Source organism: Etheostoma cragini, chromosome 6 (genome assembly GCF_013103735.1).
Source record: "Etheostoma cragini isolate CJK2018 chromosome 6, CSU_Ecrag_1.0, whole genome shotgun sequence".
NCBI classification, from domain to species: domain Eukaryota; kingdom Metazoa; phylum Chordata; class Actinopteri; order Perciformes; family Percidae; genus Etheostoma; species Etheostoma cragini.
In genome coordinates this window covers 6782237-6806992 of record NC_048412.1, presented here as the reverse complement: position 1 = coordinate 6806992, position 24756 = coordinate 6782237, and the positions used below count along the sequence as shown (strand labels likewise).

Genomic DNA, 24756 nt, shown 5'->3' with positions numbered 1-24756 from the left:
TGAGCAAAAAGAACATCAAAGCTCGTCTCAATTTCTCCACAACACATCTTGATGATCCCCAAGACTTTTGGGACAAAAGTGGAACTCTTTGGAAGGTGTGTGTACAAGTATATCTGGCGTAGAAGGAACACTGCATTTCATAAAAAGAACATTATACCGACAGTAAAATATGGTGGTGGTAGTGTGATGGTCTGGGGCTGTTTTGCTGCTTCAGGACCTGGAAGACTTGCCGTGATAAAAGGAACTATGAATTCTGCTGTCTACCAAGAGATCCTGAAGGAGAATGTCCGACCATCTGTTCGTGACAATGATCCTAAACACACCAGCAAGTCCACCACCGAATGGCTGAAGAAAAACAAAATGAAGACTTTGGAGTGGCCTAGCCAAAGTCTTGACCTGAATCCTATTGAGATGTTGTGGTATGACCTTAAAAAGGCCGTTCATGCTCAAAAACACCCTAATGTAACTGAATTAGGAAAATTCTGCAAAGATGAGTGGGCCAAAATTCCTCCAGGACGCTGTAAAAGCCTCATTGCACGTTATCGCAAACGCTTGGTTGCAGTTGTTGCTGCTAAGGGTGGCCCAACCAGTTATTAGGTTTAGGGGGCAATCACTTTTCACACAGGGCCATGATGGTTAGGATTTTTTTTCACCTTTAATAATAAACACCTTCATTTACAAATTGCATTTTATGTTTACTTGTGTTGTCCTTGACTATTGTTTAAATTGGTTTGATGTTCCGAAACACTTAAGTGTGACAAAAATGCAAAGGAACAGGAAATGAGGAAGGGGGCAAACACTTTTTGTGTGTGTGTGTGTGTGTGTGTATATATATATATATATATATATATATATATATATATATATACGCACAGTTTATATTAAAAAAGTTTTTTTATGGCTATTAAATCTATTCTAGAGAATCAGCAGCCGTTCATCTGAACAGTAAGGCTAAGCCATGAGCACACTGTTTAAGGTCCCTGCACTTTAAATATTTAAATAAATTTAAATAATATTCCAAACAATTCATGCTTAACCAGAACTATACTTAACATTAAAGAATACAGAGTAATTGTCCAATTAAAGGGAAAAATGTCAGCAAGACAGAGGGAGAATAGAGGGAAGAAAGTTAGATAGGCAGAGGAAAGCGAAAACAGATGAAAGGGATTTAAACCAATTAAAATTGTCTAAAAGCATCAGACTCGTTGCTGCACATAGCAGAGCAGAATGGCTGCTTTTATCCTCTCCAGAGTTGGCTTGAGAGTAACTTTTTATTTGGATCCAGCCACTATGTCTGAGGGCAGGTTCAACACTTAAAGCATTGGTGGAGCATCAACAAACACGGTTACTCTTGAATAACGTGTGAGTAGGAAATACGCCACCATAAACGGAGAGAAAAGCAAACTAAATGAAAATCATCACAGGCCTTCATGAGAGAGCTCAATAATAGACTCAGTTCAGCTACCACTTGAAGTCGTAGAGATAGGATTACATCATGGAGAGCATGATGATACTTCAAAAAAACAACCCCAAATATCTCTGCATTGTTCTTGGACCTAAATTACACATTTGTACGTAATAATAATAGTAGTAACAACAATAATAATTATTGTAATACTATTTTGCTTTTACGACCCCCTTTCTGGACACTCAAAGTCACCTTAGGAGACAATAAAATAGTAATAGTAAAAACAAACATTAATAAATACAGATATGCTTTTGGGTATGCCAGTGTGAAAAGATTCCAGAGGCGAGGGGCAGAGATGCTCAAGGCTTGACCCCATGGAGGTCAAACGGGCAGGAGGTGTAGTGATGTGAATACATGAAGAAGGCCTTGGAGTACAAGTGGGTGTGTTGATTTGAAGGAGGTCAGTGGGATACTGAGGAGCGAGGTTGTGAATGGACTTGAAGGCGAGAAGCGGAATCTTAAAATCAATACAGTGTTTCACTGGGATTCAATGAAGCTGCTGAAGAACAGCAGTGATGTGACTAAAAGAAGATGTTACGGTCATGATACGAGCAGAGAGTTCTGAACCATTGGGAGTTCATGTGTACGTATGAGACAAAGACCAAAGAGAAGAGAGTAACAGTAATAAATGTGGGATGTAATTCTGAGTTTCTGAATGTTTCACCAGGTCAAATTTAAGACTTCATAGGGCTTTTTAAGAGCATTTTTAATGAAATTTAAGAACTTTATCACATCATCAACTAAGCCTTCAATTCAGTTTTTTCCAGACAAGGATCACTAAAGACTAAAATCAGTTCTACATCCGTGGTACAATCCGAAAGAGACTACTGCCAATAACACAACAGCTGATTGACTGCAATATAAGTAACATGGTGGTCTTATTTGTAGTCATAATACACTGAAATGTTATTTGGACTAGCAAAAGAAAGAACTACAACACAACGGAATGAAAAAAAAAAAAAAGAGCATGAGAGGTAGTGTTTCACAGACGTAGAAAAAGCCCTGTTTATAATTATTTAAGACCTAGAACACAATACTTCAGCAGATTTTAGACTTGTCCCATGGCATGAAAAGTTCACTTTAATATGAGTTCCCCAAGCCTGCCTATGGTCCCCCAGCGGCTAGAAATGGTGATAGGTGTAAACCGAGCCCTGGGTATCCTGCTCTGCCTTTGAGAAAATGAAAGCTCAGATGGGCCAGTCTGGAATCTTGCTCCTTATGAGGTCATAAGGGGCAAGGTTACCTCCCCTTTCTCTGCTTTGCCCGCCAATTGAATTTTGGGAAAGACACTTCAGATATGGTATAAGGGGACCACCAAGGTCTATATAAAAGAATCCAAAGAGCACCATGTCATGGGACCTTTAAGGCATAAATCTAAATGTGCTGTATTTTATATAGCGTTTTTCTAGTCTTAACGACTACTCAAAGCGCTTTTACATCATACAGGAATCAATGGAGCCGAGGCTGCCGTACAAGGTGCCACCTGCTCATCAGATAAACACTCACATACATTCACACTCCGATGCGCAGCATCGGGAGCAACTTGGGGTCCAGTGTCTTGCCCAAGGACACTTCGACATGGGACTTCAGGGCCAGGATTGAACCCCCAATCTTCCAATAGGCAGACAACTGCTCTACCATTGAGCCACAGTCGCACACATAACATTTTGATTTTTCAATTTTAGACTTTTTAAGACCCCAACATCCAGTAGGGCTGTAATGGTATGCGTATTTGTGCTGAACCGCGACGGCATGGAGGGTCAATGTTCAGGATTCTCGGTTCAAATCATGCTAGTGATTTCTCTCATATCGCGTGTCTGAATACACCTGTATCTGAAAGTCTTCATTTTACAACCTGTCTCTTTAAGCCCCCTTTTCTGCTCTGATCGGCTTCCTAGAAAAATATGGTGTACCTTTACAAAGGTAGTTCCCTGGGTGAAGAAACTCATCTGGGGGGGGGGGTATGTTTTAATAACCATTCATGTGACAAAGGAAGGCGAGCCAAATCTGAATGGCCTCATAGACGGACTCACTTTGGACTCATAAAGACGGAGTCAATTGTCTCGGAATGTGAGTGTGTCTTGTATTGGCTTCCTGTAAAATCCAGGACTGAATTTAAAATCCTTCTCCTGACCTAGACAGCTCTAAACAGTCTAGCACAGGGGTGCTCATTAGGTCGATCGCGATCTACCGGTCGGTCGCCAAGGCGGTGGGGGTAGATCGCATGGCATAAAAAAAAAAATAAAGATGTCAGCCTATCATCCATCTTCACAATGCCAATATTCTATTTGTCACTTGATTGACATACAGGACAACCAGTCTAACGTCTGATATTTTCGTCAGCCAATCATCCATCCTTACTATGACATTTGTCACTTGATTGACATACAGGACAACCTGTCTAACGTCTGATTTTTTTCATGGTTCAGCACTCAGCACGCATGTGCATGCAGCAGCGGCAAAATTCCAGCAAGCAAGCGAGTTGCCGTGTTAGCCTAGCTAAGTTATTTCTAATAATCTAAAAAAAACGGTATAAAAATGAGTGGGGGAGCTGGACAAAGTAAAAAGCCAAAAACTTACCACTTCCATACAGAATGGGAGGAGGACGTTTTTTTCACAATGTCCTATTCAAAGTGCATTTGCCTCATCTGCAAATCTACCATTGCTATTCAGAAGAAGGGAAATGTGGAGCGGCATTTTCGGACTGTTCATAAAAGCTACGACACTGAATTCCCTCCGAAAAGTGAACTGAGAAGGAGAAAGGTGAAAGAACTAAAATCCCAGCTGTCTGGACAGCAGGCATTTTTCTGATGATTAAAGAGGCATTTATTGAAGCGGCCGATTCGTTGTTTCAAGACTTTAAAAACAAACTTGACATAGTATCTTCAATCAAATCTCTCCAGCTGTCAAGAAGTACAGTTACACGGCGCTGTGAAGCCATGGCCGAGGATGTGACCGAGAAACTTAGGAGGGATATCGCAGACTGCGAGTGTTTCTCACTGCAATTAGACGAGTCTACAGACGTGAGTGACACAGCCCAGTTGTGCATTTTTATTCGTATGGTGTTTACCGATATGACTGCAAAAGAGGAGCTGTTAACAGTACTGCCTATGAAAGAACACACGCGGGGAGAGGACATTTTCCAGTCTTTCAAAAACTTTATCGAGAAAACTCAGCTTCCAGTGTGCAAATTGGTGTCCATTACCACGGACAGTGCGCCCGCGATGGTTGGCCGCTCGAATGGATTTATTGCCAAATGCAAGGAGGATGATGCCTTCCCCGACTTCCTCAATTACCACTGCATAATACACCAACAAGCGTTATGCACAAAAATGCTCAACATGAAAGCGATAATGGATGTGGCAACGAAAATTGCCTGTTCTATTCGCGCCAGATCTCTTCAAAGACGGCTGTTCCGTGTGCATCTGGAGAAGGCGGACTGTGACCACACTAAATTGCGGCTACACACTGACGTAAGATGGCTTAGTCGAGGGAAATTCTTGCAAAGATTTCGAGAGCTCTGTCCAGAGATTAAAGAGTTTTTATTTGTATCTAAAAATGCTGAATACAACCAGCTAAATGACGATCAGTGGCTACTAGACTTAGCATTTTTAACCGATCTGACCAACATGTTGAATGACCTTAATGTTGAACTGCAAGGAAAAGACAAAACAGTGGTCAATATGATCAGCTCAGTCAATGCGTTCAAACAAAAAATGCAACATTGTGCGCAAAGCTGCAGCGCCATGATTTGGCAAACTTTCCGAACCTCATGTCAGAACTGGAGACACAAGGGAAGGCATGTGCGCAACTTGACAGTGGACGCTACACAGAGCAGATTGAAAACTGTCAGACTTTAACAAACGGTTTCAAGACTTTGCATTATTGGAGCCAGTCGCTACGTTCATGTGCTACCCTTTTCGGTAAGATGCTGAGGTGGATTTACTTGCATCAAAAATTGCAACACTTTTTCATCTGAACTCGTCTGGAGTTGAGGATGAGATCCTGACACTGCAAGCTGACATTGAGCTCAAGTCTAGGGCTCATGGACAGTTTTGGAACTTGCTGACAGAGGAAAAGTACCCCAACATGAGAAAATGTGCTACCTCCTTGACCGCATTGTTTGGTTCCACTTATTTATGTGAGTCAGCCTTTTCCCACATGAAGATTATTAAGTCCAAATACCGTTCTAACATGACTGATGATCATTTAGAAATGTGCTTGAGGCTGGCTATCAGCAGCTACTGTTCGGAATATGCATCCCTGGCTGATTCCATTTAGGGCAAGTCGTCAGAGTGAGGCGATGACAAAAAAAATGTACAGTTGTATTGTGCATTAGGGTTAATGCTCTTATGCAAGGTACACCAACTTATATTGCACATATCATTTTCAATATATTTATAAATAAATATATGTTTTTTGCATTTTTATAGTAGGTAAATCATTTTGACTTGGTCATTTTAAAATTAGCTCGCAAGCTGAAAAAGTGTGGTCACCCCTGGCCTAGCACCATCATATCTTGAAGGGCTCATAGTACCTTATTGTCCCACTAGAGCACTGCGCTCCCAGAATGCAGAGCTACTTGTGGTTCCTAGAGTCTCTAAAAGTAGAATGGGAGCCAGAGCCTTCAGCTATCAGACTTCTCTCCGGTTGAACCAGCTTCCGGTCTGGTTTAATTTTTTAATTTTTAATTTTTAATTTGTTTATTAGTCCCCAATGGGGAAATTACTACACTACACTCTGTGTACACACAGGGTTCGGGGGGCAGACACCGTCACCACATTTAAGAGTAAACTTAAAACTCTCCTCTTAGATAAAGCTTATAATTAGGGAGTGAAGATTCACAGCGTTCGCCTAGACCAGCAGGGGAGGGTTTCTAGCTACAGACACGGCCCCCCTCGTCTTCTGTGCTTCTCTTCTTAGCGTCAGATTGATCTACTAACCCTTTTAGAACTGGCTCAGATTTGCTATGCACCAGCTTTTAATTACCAGCTGTTATTTATTTTTTTTGTAAATATGCACTACAATACTTACAGTCACAGATACATTTTACAATTTTTTTTAAACACACATATAAACACAAATAATTAAAAAAATGTAAAAAGAAACGCTCTGAAAAGAATGTAGGAGAAAATATTTAGGTTAAATCAGAGTACCGGGTAACAAACAATGAACAATCCCCCATCCACGCCCCACTCAGCTCACCACAACCGACACAAATATGACTGGTTATTTATGCTAAACAAAGGAACAACAACAGGCACACATTTAATTGGGTAGTACTTCTAAATTAGTGAAATAGGAAATAAAGGTTGCCATTTATGGAAAAATTTGACTGCACATCCTCTCAGCGTCTTACCAATTTAAAAAAAACATGATGTCTTTGAGCCACCGGGAGATAGAAGGATATTTAGCAGACTTCCAATGTAACAATAAGGAGTGCCTTGCTAGCAAGGATGTGAAAGCTATAAAGTCTTTTTGTGTAGGGTTAAGTGGAAGAGAGGGGTCAGGAACCCCAAATATAGCAACCAGAGGGCAAGGCTGGAGAATTACTCCAAGAACAGAGGACATAGTAGTAAAATAACCCTCCCAGAAACCTTTCAAATCCGGACAAAGAAAAAACATATGACTAAGGTGACAAGGAGAGCCATGGCATTTAGCACATTTGTCCTCCACCTTTGGATACAATTCAGATAGTTTAAACTTAGATAAATGTACCCTATGTAAGACCGTAAATTGAATAAGTCTGAGACAAGCACAAGAAGTGGTGGATCGTATTCTCTCTGTGGCCTGTTCCCAGGACTCCTCCTGTATTTCTATACCCAGTTCCCTTTTCCATGTACATTTATGTTTATCATTTGAGTGGTCACTAAAAGATAAGATAGCGTCATATAGCTTTGAGATGATACCTCTGTGATGAGGGACAAATGAACGCATGGTTTCCAACCGCTGCTCAGGAGGTAAAGAGGAAAAATTAGGGAAACACTTAGCCATTAATTATGCTGTAATAAATTATGTTTGCAGTTGTTGCCGTGGTACTGCTCCGCGCTCTGCTATGTCCTGCTATGTCCTGCTATGTCCTGCTATCTCCTGCTATGTCCTGCTATGTCCTGTTATGCTCTGCAGTGCCCTGCTGCGTCTTGCTATGCCCTGCTATGTCCTGCTATGCCCTGCTGCGTCCTGCTATGTCCTGCTATGTCCTGCTATGCCCTGCTATGCTCTGCAGTGCCCTGCTGCGTCCTGCTGCGTCCTGCTATGCCCTGCTATGTCCTGCTATGCTCTGCAGTGCCCTGCTGCGTCCTGCTATGCTCTGCAGTGCCCTGCTGCGTCCTGCTATGCCCTGCTATGTCCTGCTATGCTCTGCAGTGCCCTGCTGCGTCCTGCAATGCTCTGCAGTGCCCTGCTGCGTCCTGTTATGCCCTGCTATGTCCTTCTATGCTCTCCAGTGCTATGCTCTGCAGTGCCCTGCTGCGTCCTGCTATGCCCTGCTATGTCCTTCTATGCTCTGCAGTGCCCTGCTACGACCTGCTGCATCTTGCTATGCCCTGCTACACCCTGTAGAACTTGTTTAATTCAGAGGACAGTGCATTATAGAACAAAGTTGAATGTTATGAATGTAAGTTTATGTAATATTCTTATGAAATAAGAGAGACCCCAGGAAAAGTAGAATCTCAAAGACAAACTGAAGCAAATGGGGGTCTTAATAAAGAAACACATAAACAAAGAATGATTTCTAATCTCTATCTACCAAAGGCACAATATAATAACATCATCAATTCAGTCGCTAGTTAGAATCATAATAAGTAAAGTCTGAAGTCTAAACACAGAAAACAGCATGTTATTTTTAAGTGCTTTCATCAGTGTTTACAAAAAATTGTAAGACATGAAAATGGATTTGAGGCTGAGGAGTTAATTACCAATTTCTTTGGCTGCCAGAAGGAGGCTCTTCAGTTCCTGATTTGCAGCTTGCCGTTTGGCTTTGTCCTGATCCTCAGAGCAGAAATGGACAATCTTTTGCCACGTCAGACCCTCTCTGGCAAACAGCTCCCGTCTCTTCAGTCGTTTGGTCTAACATGAGCCACAGGGAGAAATACCATTACATTTCAAAAGTAGCACTTACTGCTTCTCCAATCACATGTATTTCTAAATGTACAGATAGCCTTGGATAAGACCAATGTACTCCAACAGTTTGCCAATGTATTGTGCAAATAGTTTGTCAAAGAAAGACAGGGTGCAGTTCAGCGTGGTCAGTCAGTGAATGAGTGTAAGTCATATTAGATACCCGCTGTAAAATTAATGAACCCGCTTGAAATGTTCCATATCCAAGAAGGAAACATCGTTACCAACATAGAGTTTAGAACTATTTGTATCTATACTAAACAAAATTATAAACACAACAAAACACAACACTTCTCCCTTGCCAAGATAATCCATCCACCTCACAAGTGTGGCATGTCAAGATGCTGGTTAGATTGATGTGATCTGAGTCCAAAAACCAGTCAGTATCTGGTGCTAGGGTTCATCCATGGAGAGAACACCTCTCCAAAGTGCCAGACCATCAAATATGAGCATTTGGCTACTCAAGTCGGTTCGGACGACATAATGCAGTCAGGTTGACACAGAGAGAGAGAGAGAGAGAGAGAGAGAGAGAGAGAGAGAGAGAGAGAGAGAGAGAGAGAGAGAGAGAGAGAGATGATATATACACGTGTATATATATATATATATATATATATATATATATATATTTTTTTTTAGAGTAATTGGTGCGGAGAGGAGAGCTTAAATTTAGCGGTGAAGAAATCAAGTGAATGTGAAGTAGCTAGAGTCTGCAGTTTGAGCCCCTCCGGACCAGTGGGGGGTCCAGTCCTGTTTCCCCGACTACTGAGTGGGGGGACGGGATTGTCTCCAGAGACTCCAGCCCCATCTCCCCTTGTGCTTTCCAACCATGGTCTGGAAGCCGAAGCAGGAAAAGCTACTTTAAGCTATTTATTGAGTTACCTTTTAATTTAATTCCCTCTGGTAAACAGTATGCAGTGTAGGTTATTTGTCTAGGGCTTCTTAAGAAAGGAAATATAGTATCTGGTATACGCTGTCTTTGTCAAGGTTGAAAGGAGTAATAAAGTTTGCTGCCAATAGTGTCTATGGCTTGGACAACAGCCTCTGCGTGGTTGTATTATGATCGCCATAAGTAAAGAACACAAAGAGATAGGTTTATGTATTTATTGGTGGTGCGAAAGCTCAGAAAAATCATCCTAATTTCGTAAAAGAATTACGTTGTTTTATCGCCGCGCAACATTTGCCCTCTGTGTGAAAGTACACATGACAATAACAACAGATCAAAAACATGTATTGACCTGCGAGTTAAAAAGTGTGTTTTTGACTGGTTTATTGAAAAGTGCTAATGTTTATCGAGCTCAAAGATGATATTATAATAACTTTGAATAATAATAATCAATTTCAGTGTGTGACTTGTTGACAGCTGATATATTTTCATGGCCAACAACTGACATTTTATTAATGCTAACACAACTTATATCTTAATAATTTGTAGCATAACCTTTGCTGCATGTTGATGGTCTGGGATACCCTGAAAATCCTGAGCTCCCGTGAGAGCACAATTTGAAATTTGCTCAGCGAGTTACTCTGGCATTGAGTAATCCTGCTCATTAACTATGCCCTTGTAGCTGAGCTGCACCAATCACATCGGTGTATTTTATATAGGCGGGGCCAGAGGCGAGATAAACAGATGACAACAGTTTAATCTACCAGTTAGCTCCACTGGTAGCTAACCGTATGGGGCTCTGGATACGTCCACCCGTGTGTTGTTGTGATTGGTCGTAGTGTTATCCAATTGCGTGCAGTGAGATTTTCCAAGGCATTCCTGATGCTGCCCTTTGAGATGGGCGACTTTCATTACTTGATGCCAGACCCTAATCTTTCGGATGAGAGTCTGGATTTCCAGGCTAGGTCTGGGACACACTCCAACAGCTAAGTCTGTCTGGAGTGGTTAAGTGTTAATACTGCTGCTAGTTGCCATTAGTCGTAAGAATTACGTACGTGTGTCATTTAGAGCAAGTGAGAGAGTGAGTGATTATCTTCGGAGCGAGTGCAGACTCTAGAGTCATAGTGAGAGAGACAAAGTGTCTCTCCTGTGCTTTCTGACTACGCTGGGAAACCTGTAGCAGGAAAAGTTAACCCTCTCCTTGATTTCATGTTGTTTATGGAAGAGCGCGTCAGGGTACGGCGTAAGTCTCGTGTCTACACGTACCTACGTACATAGCCACGCGTAGATTTAACGCAGAAGCATAAATTACGCTTGAAGAGTAAAGCTACTCACAGTCAGTGAGCCAATAAGAATGCAGCATGCTTTTCAGATCTGTTCATGTTTGCGATTGGCTGTCCAACGCTACACGCCGTAGAGGCACGCAGTAAAAACTCTAGTTACGCACGGAGACGGGCTCACCTAGTAGGAGCTGAAAATAAACACAAAGATTTGCACCGTAATGTGTAGGGTTGTAATTTCTTCTTGTTTTAAAAAACTGGTATTGAAAGCATTTAGGAACCAGTATCATGATCACGGTATTTATATTGATACCAAAACACTTTGAACAATACCCCGCCCTGCATGTTGAAATGAAATCCTAAAATAAGTCTGAGACAGGAGCAGAGTCTACATCTGTGCTTATTTGGTTATGCTATCCATCCAAATTAAAAACATTTGGGTTTTCCATGTGGAGGGGAGAAGAGAGTTGGATAAGAGCCATACAATGTGCAAGCTTGCGTCATCAAAGATCAAATATTTCTGTAATAGAAATCACATTACTTGCTGTCAGATCTGGAAGCAAAACAACCTGCCAAAGATCCAGTGAGTGACAAAGCGGCACACATTTTATTTCTCTGGTAGAGCATTTAGTGTGGGAAAATAACAAGACTTTTATCATGATGCATATTAAGGATTACACTTTTGTGAAGTTGGTCATACAATAAAGGGGCACTCCACAGATACACACATTAAAAGGTCAGTTTATTAGTGATCTTTTTTCTTTTTTTTTTACTTTTATTAAAGTTATAAAAACTACTGAGAATTACCCAGAGGATGTCAGAATGATGTCGTCACGGTTATCTCAGTTTACGCTAGAGGTTCCACAAATTACTCTACCTACTCAATTAACTACTACTACTACTACTACTACTGGTAGTATGATTTTCACAAGCATCATCAAAGACACAGTAGTTACTACGTAAACAGCAAGCAAGCAATCCCCTGTACATAGTATATATAATATAGCTATATACATTAGAACCCGACCGATATATCGGATTTTTAAATAACCAAATGTTTGTATAATATCGGCCTTAAAAATCATTTATCAGTCAGGCTATATATATATATATATATATATATATATATATATATATATATATATATATATATATATATATACATATACACACACACAGTATATGCTTATCAGTATTTGCTAAAGCCCAATGTATGGTCCTGCATTAAATCTACGATGTAGGTACATTCGTAGGTATGTGTGTACACGTTGCGGCGCTGCAGACCGCAACAACTGTGATTGGTCCGCTTGGCCATGACTTGGTAGCGTCCCATTTCCTCCTACTCATTTCCAGTTTTTCCTTCTCCATGAACAAGCTGAAATCAAGGAGAGGGTTAACCTTTCCTGCTACAGATTTCCAACCAGGGTCAGAAAACACAGTACCGGGGAGCCATTTCTCCGTCAATGCCTCCAGAGTCGGCACTTGCTCCGGAGCTAATCCCCGTCCCTCTCTCACTTGCTCTACCACACACTCCACTGGTATGTATACACACATACTAGCTCTACTATTTTTTTAAAGACATACATTAAAACAAATCAGACACCACCGCACAAGTATGAACCTCAGGCCACTTATGTAGGCTATGGCGTAGCCCAAGCAGCACAGTGAATCCTGCTTAACACGCTATTACAGCAGAAGCCAAATTGCCACATTACATTATGCACCGATTTTGAAAATTACATGGACGAAACAGATTGTTTAAGGATAAAGCTAGCAGTATTTAACTTCCTTTTACCAACAATGAATGCCTCCTACTAATAGGTTTGTGTGTGCCTCCAAAGCCTAATGTATCTTAATTCCTCTGTGTCTTCATGCTCCATTGCTATCCTAAAAAATATTACAAATACATCCATGAGCCACACCATTGCACTGGTTGAAATGCCCTTCACTACCATGAACACACAATGCGGTGTGTTTTGCGTCAATCCCACATACAACATCCTTAACCATCAAAGGGGGGCTAAAAGGCCCAGATCACTCTGCAGAACCAGGGTCGCAAAATTCAATGTTGAAACCTTTCAATGGGAATTACTAGGAATTTATGGGGTAGTGACGGCATGGTGGACATGACACGCCTTTGGTGTGGGATACTGCGATACATCAACCAATGTGTTAGACCCTTAACCCCTAGTTGCTCCAGAGGAGTGTGACCTTTGATATACTGTATAGAGCAATTGTAGTCGCTTTGGATAAAAGTGTCGGCTAAATGACTTGTAATGTTATGGAAATTAACAGGAAATCAAGGAACCAGGAATATGTCTTTTCCTAATTTGAAAGGCTACACCACAGTGAAGTGATGTCATTTTCTGAATTTACCAGACTGTTCTAGCTGTTCTATTATTTGCCTTTGCCTACTCCATGTTGGTCGGATCCACATTACTGATGATTATTGATCAAAAATCTCATTGTGTAAAGACAGTATGTTGTGAAAGCACCGATAGTCAATGTTCTCTTGTGACAATTCTAATTTCCAATTATCCATTAGCTGGCCTCACCTTCAGATCATGGAGGTGCTCAGTAAAGTCCTCCTTCTTGCTGACATTGGAGAAGGAGCGCAGAGCACCGGTGAGCCGTGGAGGAGACATCTTTCTCTGACGCTCTCATCCATACACTGGTTCTCCGGTTTGATTCTATGACAGACAGAATGACAGTTTGAAATAGTGAACACAACCATAACAGTATGGTTTCTACATGACATAGCCTGTCAATAGTAACTCCATACAGGAAAGCTGTCAGTTTAAAGTTGCATTTCTAAACCAGAGTCACAAACATGATGTAGGACATTACTACCGGGTGTCACACATAGTCTTTTGGTGTATTCGGCATACAATGAGACCCCACAAACACCTCACAGCAGTTAAATCTTTGACTGTAATATCTGAGACGTTTTTTGCAAGAAAGTAACTCTGTTAACGTTACCAATGTGTTGGTTGAAAAGTAACTAAGATGCCTGTAAGGTTAATAAATGTCAAATTAATAGCGAAAAAACGAGGTATTGGTAGATAAGGTGTACGCCGAATGGAAGACTCGATACTGTCAATTCGTCCAAGACCCGAAATCATGTAAATAAAACATTGTTTTTAGGGGAATTAGATGACCAAGACAGCTGTTTTTAACGACCTGTCATTCTATCCACGCAGTTTGATTAACGTCAACGTTAGGGCACACGCCCGAGCCAAACTGATGTCTTGCTTGTATTATTGTAACGTAATAAACGATACGTTTTCTTACGCCACTTTTACCAACTTTAAACGTAACAATGTTAAAGATGCTCACTACCGTAGCTAGCTAGTATAGTCTTTTGCTAGGTAATGTTAGCTTGCTTGGCAGCCTGGCTGCCAATTCCACAGTCGTATTACTATGCCATTAGCTTTAGCACTTAAGAACTGTCACTATCAAACGAATTGCGAAATATTAACAGTATATTTGGCCATGTTAAACATAATATTTCATTAGCAAACTACCTTCCAAAGCGCCTTGTAGAATGAACTGTGAGTCGCGTGTCAACTGACTGGCCTAGCGGGAGATGTCAACAGAAGTGGCGTGTGAGCTATGAACTGTGGGTATTGTAGTTTATACGTGTACTTGCTATAGGCTAAGCGTAGAGGCTAAGTCTAAAATGACTACATTGCCCACTTATACACAGGAGTGCCACATCACACGAGGTTTGCTTTAAATTTAAACCGGCGTACACCGAAACACATATGAGCGGAGTCGGAACTCGAATTAAAACGGGGTACGCCGCTGCTACTTGAAATTGAAAACGAGTGCCACCAAAACCAGGTCGCGCGTCAAAGTCTGCTCCGTGTTGTGGAGATTTGTGATACCCCAGTGTTGTTACCCTAACCTTACAATGACTAACTCCACACAGTGGGAGCTCCCCGGTATCTATAACAAGCTCAACTAGTTTACTAGAAAACGAAACTTTTCATCCTCTTCTGGGTCATTACTTTAAGGCATACAAGCATAGCAAAAAGAAAATAATGAAGACTAATGTGGCAAATATAGGCCACAAATAAATATTTTGGAACAGAAAAAATGACTACCTGAAACAGAACAAGACAAACATAAATACATTTTTTTTTAATGTTAAGATTACTTTAATGTATCCTATTGGACAACATTCTCTTGGAGATAGGGACACATCTGCACCAAACAACACAATTAAACCCAAGCGCAAACCTGCACATGGATAAAACAAAACTAAAATAGATTAAACCATCTGCCTCCTACATTTTATGATTATTATCATGGTGGTAGTGTCTCGGAGTGTCTTGGATTTATCTTTCTCACATTGAAACTGATGCTGATAATCACATCACAAGCATTACTTCCACAATACTGGCTCAACCCTGCTCCGTAAAACTGACAACACATGGATGTGGTACATGGTGACATTCAAGACTGTATGCAACATTATCTCTGCATAGCTATGTGAACTACTGGCCAGATTTGCATGAATTTCACTTTGGGAATTCATGACAATTTTGAAGCCTCTGACATTTCCTTGAACATATATAAATTATTATTATACCGTGGGATGTAGTGAACATTGCAAATTCTATGGGAATGTGGACCTCCAGTCTTTTTATGATTGTCATGTATTTAGTTTTAATCAGCTGGAAAGTTTATATTGTTCTGTGCACAAGAACAGAGGTAAACATGCCTTTGAGATTCCCTGCTACCAATCCTTCAATGTTGCCACACTATGATGGTAAAAGCAGCCTGCCATGTTCACTCAATTAGACAACCTCATTGTAATTCATAAGTCACCCACTGTGACTTCAACCTGTGGAGAAGGTGTCTCGTCTGCCCTCTCACTTCATTTTCCTTATTCCTCTGTGGTTTCTCCTCTTGGTCCAAATCAACGTTTGTTCCCCTCTACACACACACACACACACGCACACAGGCACACAGGCACATAGGCAGATACACACACACACACACACACAGACACACATACACAAATTCATGCACTGTATGCATGAGTGGTGTCCACAAAACTCTGGCTATGCCGCAAGACAGCTCTCCTTCAGAGAAAAGTGAGAGTGAGAGAATGATTCACTTTTATTGTGTGTGTGTGTGTGTGTGTGTATGTGTGTGTCTGTGTGTGTGTGTGTGTGTGTGCGCGCACACCTAAGCAAACCACAACTTCAACACCCATGCACATGTCCCCGAGACAATACTAAAGGGCACAACTTGTAAAAAACAATGCATCAGTTTGAGTTTAATTTATGTGAATCCCTCATGTTTGACTTGTCATCCCTGATATTGTTGTATATAAACCACATTCCAAGTGAATATTCTTTGGATGACATTACCAGGGGCAAAGACAAAGTAATATGAACCAAACTGCAAAGAAAACCATGAGATCTATGAGGCAAATACAATTTCCTGTGTGTACAGCATTACTGAACAAACAAATGCAAAAGCTATTATGCTCAGCAATTAGTGGTTAACTTGGAAACAAAGGGACATAATTCTGTTTTTAAAAACGTAATGAGAAATTAATTATTCCAAAATCCGGTTTTGGTACACTATATTAAATGTTATTGTTCTGACCTTTTTTTATAGTTACAATCATTACAGTTTATTCTGTAATTATGCACATTTGTATGTAATCAAGATGTTAAATTGTTATAAGTCACCATAAAATGCTTTGTCAGGGGATTGTTGCAAACATCCAAACTGCATAAAAAAAGTATGTTATTTTTGTAACGCTGTCAGCAAGTGGAGCAACGGTGCTGCTGCAAAAAAAGCCTTGAAAAGGAATTTGTTTTGGGTACATTCAAAAGTTGTTTTAGTCGTGCAACAAAAAACTCTGACTGGACAGATAGTCTAGCTAGCTGTCTGGATTTACCCTGCAGAGATCCGAGGAGCAGTTAACCATAGTCCTCAGAAATCCACCAGAGTTTAAAATGACAAGTTTAGAAAGAGGAAGGTAACAGACATCCTTCCAAAAAGAGTGACATCCAGAAAAATTTCCAGCGGCAACGGAACAATCCAAAAAAGTGGTATGTCGTGGATATAGACTAGTGTCGGAACTACCATCTCACCACACCAATCAGTGTCCGTTGAGGAGCTACTGACTGCTACGGCCGTGGTTTAACTATGTGTGACGGCCGTGACTGTTGTTCAAAACAACAACTGCGAACGTAATAGAGAGATGGTTCGTCCAATCACCTGCTAAGTATTATTTTTTGAAGTGCCTGGCCTTTCCCAAACTGTTTTTCAATGACTGCCTATCAGATGGTTCTGTGTTAACAAACTGAGCTTGACGACGTAGATGTGACATGGGCAACGGGTCTGAAAGTCTTCTGGTAAGTGTCAAGAGAAATCTCCATCACTCCCAATCAGGAGAGACGGAGAGCGTACGTATATGTTAGGAGATAACATAGACACAGGATAACCACTGCTAACTAACATGCTAGTTAACATTAGTAATGAAACCTAAACAGCTTATGTAAGTCCAAACTGTCTGCGAGCTTCTCCTGGCAATACCGTGATTTGTCGATTGTGCGACAGCAAGTTGCGTGGTTATGACACAATCGTTGGCCTGTTTTTACAAAAACGTCTGCTACTGAGCCTTAACGGGAGGTATAAGGTAATGGAGCCTTTTATACATTGTTGTGTTTATTTAGAAATAAACAATGGACCAATAGAGTCTTGAAACGCTTCAGATGTCATTGTGGCGCCAATATGAATGGAAGTCAATGGGATGCTAACTGCCAACTTAGAGACGAGAGACTTAGCCCCTTGGGTGGACCAACTGACGCTGCTAGCATGGCTCAAAACATATATGCAGCCTAAAAACACAGGCAAACAAAAATCCTTCTAAACGCACATGTTTGCCTCTACTCTGTGATCTCTCGCCACCACAGCTCATAGCACTAAGCCGTGTGGAATGTGCCTCGCTGGTGGAGAATAGGATGCATGAGATAGTGTGCAGAATGGAGAGCAGCACAGAATCCTTAAAAGCAACTATGAACGTGGTAAACATGGTAAACCTAGCAGAAAATCCTGCATAGTCTGGACTGCCGTGTCTTGTACAGCTGCCACAAAAGAGTGCAACTGCTCACTGGAAATAATAACTTTGCTATGTACCAAACTTGGAATGTTTGTGCCAAAGCATTGTAACCAGTAGTAGGTCTATAGATTATGTTTGTCCTGGGGGTTCCTGGAGGAAGTAACGGTGTCATTCAAATCCAACAACATTTACATTCACAACAGTCAAAGCAGGCCGCCTATTACAGCCATCAAGTGAGCAAAATCTCACATTGCCTTAGGCATCCTGTTTTTGCTCTGCTTCATCTGTCAAGGCACTTTATAATCGGGTTTTAAAAGCTGCTTTACAAATAAAGTTATACATCTGCTATTTTCACTGTGTGGTGGCCCATGCCAAACATTGTTGTACAGTACTAGTTATCTTAAATCCATTAAAAAGGTGAACAAGCAAATACAAAATTGCATGTATTCCAAGGGGAAAAATATCCAGAGATGTGTATTATTTATAGTGCTATCTACTCTACAGCCGCGTCATTTTTCTCTGTCCCGCGGACACAAATCGCTCTGCGTAGGGTGTGCAGACCATGTGGGCACATTAAAGGAGAATTGGTGCAACACAGTCTAACTGAGAAGCACTTCTGGCTCTCAACAGAAACAATAAAAGAACTCCTTGGATTCTCCAGTGGCATACGGAGGCCATTTGTTTTTGTCAGAAGGCTGCTCGACACCCTGCTAATGTGCTTCCAGGATGCTGCTACCGGCTTTTCCCTCAAGGTGCAAATCCATCCTAATTATTCACGTTTTGAAGTGAGCTCCATGGTGAAGACCTTCTCCCATGGTGCAGCCAGCGTCACATATATCTTAATAACTCACCTCCCTGAAAACTGCAGCCAATCTGCCACACACTCCCAACAACTCTTTGTACAGCCAGTACAGTATGTGTACTGTGTGTGTGTGTGTGTGTGTGTGTGTGTGTGTGCGTGTGTGTGTGTGCATACATGCGTTCATGACAAATTGAACATAGTGTGCATCTGAGGTCATGACTGTACATGCTAGAGTGACTGGGTAAGTGTGTCTGGCCATGTGTAACGTGCAAGCTATAATTCATTCTGGGCCTCTCACATGTAAACATCGTGCTGTAGATTTTACTTTCACATTAATGCATTTTCATTTTTCATATTTTGCTACACTCTTCTTTCATGTACATATTCACTTTTCTACAGTCTTTTCTCATGTACATTTACGCTTTTCTATACTCTTTTCTCATGTACAGTTATACATTCATTTACATAAACACTACCTTCTCACACCTATATATTTTAACCTATGATCACTACTCACATGCATACACTCAGTTGCCAGTTACAGTAATGAGGTCTGTCTAGCTAAAACGAATGCAGTCTAATCCAATAGTTCTGCAATAAATCATGAAAGCTACAATGTTTAGGTTTTGTTCAAGCGGTTTTAGAGTGATGTTGATATAACAGGAGGATCATTATAGGGGATTGTGGTGCTGTTGAACTGTATTGCATTATACTTAGAGCGGTTTCTGTTTTACTGCTCCAGCTTCACAGTCAAGCGCAAGGCACTAAAGGCCCTTTCCTCTGTTTCTCTGTCTCCACTATCCTCTCACGTAAACATTACAGTCATTATTTTAAAGACTTGTAATACATTCTTAAATACATACATTCTAATCTTACCTAGGTACACATCAACACAGTTCAACAACAAAAAAAGAACTATCTACAATGTTTTTAAGGACAACAGGAAAAGACATTCAATTCATGTTTTTTCTCTGACGTATCCAATAATCTCCTAAACATAATTCTACCTCACTGTTATTGTTAAAATGAATGTACTGGGTTTCCAGATGTGGATTGTGGACATAAATGATTAGTTTACCATGGATTGCAATACGCTGTGGTGAATCTTTTGTCCTTCCAATCAAGGAATAAAGTGTAACCCCATTCGCCTTATACCTATTATTACTTGTTAGGCATTTCACCTAGAAGGTAAAATATCTGACATCAAAAGTTGAAGTGAGCTCTCCCTTACAGGCTTGACCCCGGAGACACAGAAGATGGGAGATCTGCATGAAACGAAGCAATTGGAGGTGCACTGCAGCCAGGTTGATTGCCTTTGAGACGGGGACCATGGAGCCCATGAAGCCCATGAAGCTCAGAGAGTGGCTGGGGGAATTTCTGGGAGTTGTGGGCATTGAAGGGGGCTTCTACCAAGCTATAGTTTCAGATGAAATGTATGTTGGCGAACCCCATGAGGCGTTGCAACTGCTTGTGAGAGGAAGGGGTGGGCCAGTCTGTATCCAGCTTCAGCTTGGACGGGTCCATTTGGATTCTACCTGCGGTGACACTTCACCCCAGGGAGGGACACCTCTGAGACGTCCAACTCACATTTCTTTGCCTTGGTGGCCAACTGGTTTTCCAGCAGCGTCTGGAGTCACACCACACATGTTGTCACGCTTCTGCTAGGTCTTGGAAAAGAGCAGAATGTCAAGTACATGCTTTGTGTGTGTGTATATGTGTGTATGTGTGTGTGTGCGTGTGTGCATGTGTGTGTGTGTGTGTGTGTGTGTGTGCATGTGTGTGTGTGTGTGTGTGTGTGTGAGTGTGCAGGTTGGCTCTGTTAATTCTCTCGTAATATTTTCAAGTATTGATGCCTCAGACACGTGGAGGATATGTGCTTGTCCTCAGTGATAACTGTTCTATAAACACCTTGTAAACTCCAACTCAAATCTGAAATCAAAATTCGTAATATTTAAATTGTACTGTCTCACCGTTACATTGTCCATCAAATACCCCACCATGAGATAATGACACACAGTGTAAACAACCTGTCTCTAATACTTTGCATATACTGTATGTCAAAGTCTGAAAATACAGACAAAATCTCGCAAACTCGTTCAACTTAATGTCCTTGTTATCAGTCCAAATTTTAATAATGTTGGTGACAAAACCTGCATGAAGAAAAGTGTGTTTGCCTATAGACTTTCATCTTTAGCTTGTATCTCTTGGTGGGGATACCACTAGTTAATGCTGTGGATTTGTCGATGCAGGTGGTGAGCTGGTGAACTGATGCCAGATTGGAGAAAGTAAATGTGGGAATAACGATTACTCGTAATTTTTAGGTATTAATGCCTCATACACGTTTTCCTTCTCTCCATATCATCCACGTTATCGTGGTTTTGTAAATCTGAAATTTTTTGGGCGTAGACCACCGGCTTTTGGGCATACATACACTTTTAGTAAGGAGGCTACACAGAGTTTTACAAATGAGACCCCTGGAGCGGAGGGCCCAAGATTGGACAGGATGGAAGAGCTTCGTCGATGGCCTGTGTTCCTGTTCAAACATAAAGACCTAAGTAAGTAAGTAAGTAAGTAACCTATACATCTGATTTCCCTCCTACACTGTGCGAGAAGAGGCCGAGATTATGATTCAATTTGCAGGTTTTGTAAATCTGAATTTTTCTTGCCGTACGCCCTTTTAGGCTTCTGGACATACATATACTTTAAGTAAGGATCCTACGCGCAGTTTTATAAATGAGACCCCCACTCCTGGTAATTTGTTGGCAGCTTATTCAAAACAGTGGGCTCTGAATTATTCACTTTTTCTCTGTGGAGAGAACACTACTGGCTTTTTGTTTCCAAATTGAATCCTCTGTGGGTGCTCTTGTTTCCACTGGAGGATATTTAAAAAAATTGAAAAATCTATTTTAGACAGAACTTAATATGACAATCAGTACAGTAAAATAAAATGGAAGGCAAAACAACATGATTCAGTGAGCCAGAGCTTTGTGAGAAAAAGAAAGGCAGTCAGCGTGTTGGTGCTCAGTCCTCGTTGAAGACAAACAGGATGATTGTTGTGGGTAGATGAAGCTAGTAGTCGTAGCAAGTGGAAAAACACTCAAGGTGAGTCTGAGATGACGTGGTTGATGAGATGGGATGTTTGTTGTTAACCCCAAGTAAGGTCAACATGGCAAAATAGTGAGACAGAAATGAACTGAATCAAGGCAAGCAAAACAAAACACTTTCACAAAATAAAAGAAATTGACGTGAGAGTCAAAAAGATCAAATTATTAAAAACATACACTGTCATACACTGCCTATTGACCTATAGACAAGTCATAACTGAGGACATCTAACGGACTTGCGCCCTACTCCCTCAGGCTTTCCTCATGCTCTCTCTCACGGAAACAAAACGCAACTGCCAGACTATGCAGGCCTGAAGCCCAAAACTCAAATGGGAACATACCAAGTCTACAATGCAGGGGTGGCTCAGGTGACTAGACTCCATACAGCCAAAATGAATATATCCATTAAACTAGACATTTCCACATATATAGGTTACGATTCACATTAACAAGTTGAGGAATAACTAGGTTAACAGGTTATTTGAATATTGTGATCATTAACAGAACATATGAACTTGATAAATAAACATACAGTACATACAGGCAACATGTATGGTCTGTCTTTGAGGGCTAAAATAGGTAGTGTATAGCTACCGTGATGGCAGCTATGCGCTCCATCACATAGAAAAAGGTATTCTTAATTTAGCTTAGCGTCAAAGGATTTACATTTCCATGAGAGAAAATTAAAGGATCAAATCATCATATACTGCAGACTGAAAGCTTTGAAATGTTAACTGTAACATGTCTGAAACCTCACATCTCCAGAATAAATACAGAGAACATGATGACCAGGGTGTCCTACAGCTGGGGTTTGTTTGTGGCACTGCCCAGCTTTAAAAACGGGGTGGTTAAAGGGGGAAAAGTATTACAAAATTACCTTTAAATGTAAAAGAAAAGCCTGGCATCTGAAGATTTTTCAACACATTTACCCAGAATGCTTCTGAAAGCAGTTAGCGCTAGTCGCTGTGCTTGTGATTTAATAACAACGTATTGCTTAGGAGAAATCTGTTGGCATTTTCAGATGATCAATTTGACAGAGGCTCTATAAACAGATTGATTCAAGCATGTGAGAAGCCAGACACCACTGCACTGAGGAACTTCATCCATCAACGGGCACAAGTGTCGCAGGTAAGACACACTCCATCACCTTCCACAGAGAGAGACACTATCAACTGTGGACTTGTGCACCGACACCACACTGTCAAAAACTGGCTGACATTTGGAGAGAGTGCAGAATCAAAGCAACATTTGTGTCATTCATTAAATTAGAACTTACAAAAACTTAAAAAATCACTGAAATTCGACCATGGGAATGCCAATATCCCAAGTGCTGGGAAAACCACTACATTGGATTCACATAGGGACATATTTCACATACGTGAAGAAGGTTCAGGAGACGTATGACTCACACACAACCATTTAATGAACATTTAATTCAGGAGACAATTGGGCAGGCAGTACAGTTCGACTCCGATGTGTTACTGTGCAGTGCTGTCCCCAACTCTCTGAAGTTCCTGTCCTTCTCAAGGTGAATTTAAACTCACGCTGAGTTTAGCTGAACCTTTAAGTGTCGGCCCATGAAATTTAAAATCCAGTTGAATCATTTCGCGGAGGTTGTTATACTCCACTGATTTACAGACGTCTCTTTCACAATTGAAGTGTATGGGAATGCAGTGAGGCCTCTTAGTGTTAAAATAACACAACAGTCTAATTACGCTTTCTTCGGGTTTTTTCTTTCATTTTTGCTTTTTTGTCACGTTTTCTTCAAGCCTCAATGTTTTTGATCTGTGACACATTTTTTTGCAAAGATCAGAACCTATACTAACAGCCAATTTCCCCAAATGGTCTCAGGTTTTCTGGTTGCCCAAGGTAGGAACACATTTGTTGGGTGCTTGGCAGTGGTGGACTGTAACTAAGTACATTTACTCAAATAGTATTCTTTAGTACAAATTTGGCACACTTGTACTTTACTTGAGTTTTTACTTTTCATGGCACTTTCTACTTCTACTTGCTACATTTCAGAGAGAAATATTGTACTTGTCATTCCCCCACATTGATCTGACAACTTTAGTTACTTATTACTTTACAAAGTGAAATTGTGTGCACAGGTTAACACATGTAATTTATGAAATTCTATGTTTTATCATTAATTAAACTACCCAACAATATACAGTATATACAAGTGCAGCTGCAATTGTTAGACCATTAAAGATGTAGTAGGTAAGACTTAAAAAAGTAACTTTCTGTCACATTTGATGAAACTGACCATGTGTTTGAGTAGAACTACATAAAGCAGGTAGCCACCGCTCCCTGGTCAGGTGCACCAATCATTGCTGGGAGGGTGTCTAATATCAGGAACACGCATTCATTCTCACTTGTGGGGGGAGGGGCTTAAGAGACCGTTTAGGGCTTTAGTGGAAAGTTGTCGATGTTCAAATTCTTTGGCTATGTGCTGGATCTTCCCAATCCTTCACCAACACTGAGTTGACTGACAGAACAATTTGCATTGTTTCCAGTTTCTAAAATGTGAGGATTTTTCTGCACCTTTACTTTTAATACTTTCAGTACTTTTTCCTTATAATAGTCACATATTTTTACTCAAGTAACATTTTAAATGCAGGACTTTTACTAGTGTTACAGTGTGGTATTAGTACTTTTATTTAAGTAAAGGATTTGAATACTTCTCCTACTTCTATTTGAGACTCTATAATACACTTGCTAGTTGAAACACCTGCAAACTGTGAGGGCGACGATGATCTGTTTCATCAGCAGGGTTGGGCATTGTCGATTCTGATTCTTTTAGGGCTGGAGTTGAAACGGGGACACATGGTTGTCTCACAAATAAAATAAAAAAGTGTTATCAACGTACAGCTTTTTCAACGTACAATAAAGCCACACTAGAGCGCTGCTTACAGTGCTCCGTGGCTGCAACACAGCAAGCGCCTGGTCACTACGGAAACCAAAACGTGCTCAAGTTAAATTTGAAACCAATGATCGGATTGGAAACCAAATC

The 24756-nt window shown here is 40.8% G+C and overlaps 1 protein-coding gene and 1 long non-coding RNA gene across 4 annotated transcripts in view; one reads left to right on the top strand and one right to left on the bottom strand.

Annotated features, from left to right (window-relative positions):
• ascc3 (activating signal cointegrator 1 complex subunit 3) overlaps positions 1-15671 on the bottom strand; it is a 178514-nt gene extending 162843 nt beyond the window's left edge. The window contains exons 1-3 of one of the 3 annotated variants that reach the window (XR_004656892.1): positions 14275-14368; positions 13306-13440; positions 8386-8536 (exon numbers count right to left, since the gene is read on the bottom strand). Coding sequence is in view for 2 of the 3 variants with exons in the window: in XM_034873475.1 (XP_034729366.1) it covers positions 8386-8536; positions 13306-13395 (241 nt within the window). In the remaining variant the exon portion in view is untranslated. Of the gene's footprint in view, positions 1-8385; positions 8537-13305; positions 13441-14274; positions 14369-15583 lie in introns of those variants that run through there. The other 2 variants (XM_034873475.1, XM_034873474.1) reach the window with 2 other exon arrangements.
• Positions 4516-24756, top strand: LOC117945778. Its single transcript, XR_004656894.1, has 4 exons — positions 4516-4525; positions 18872-18880; positions 20442-20448; positions 24599-24756. It is a non-coding gene; the product is annotated as an uncharacterized LOC117945778 (long non-coding RNA).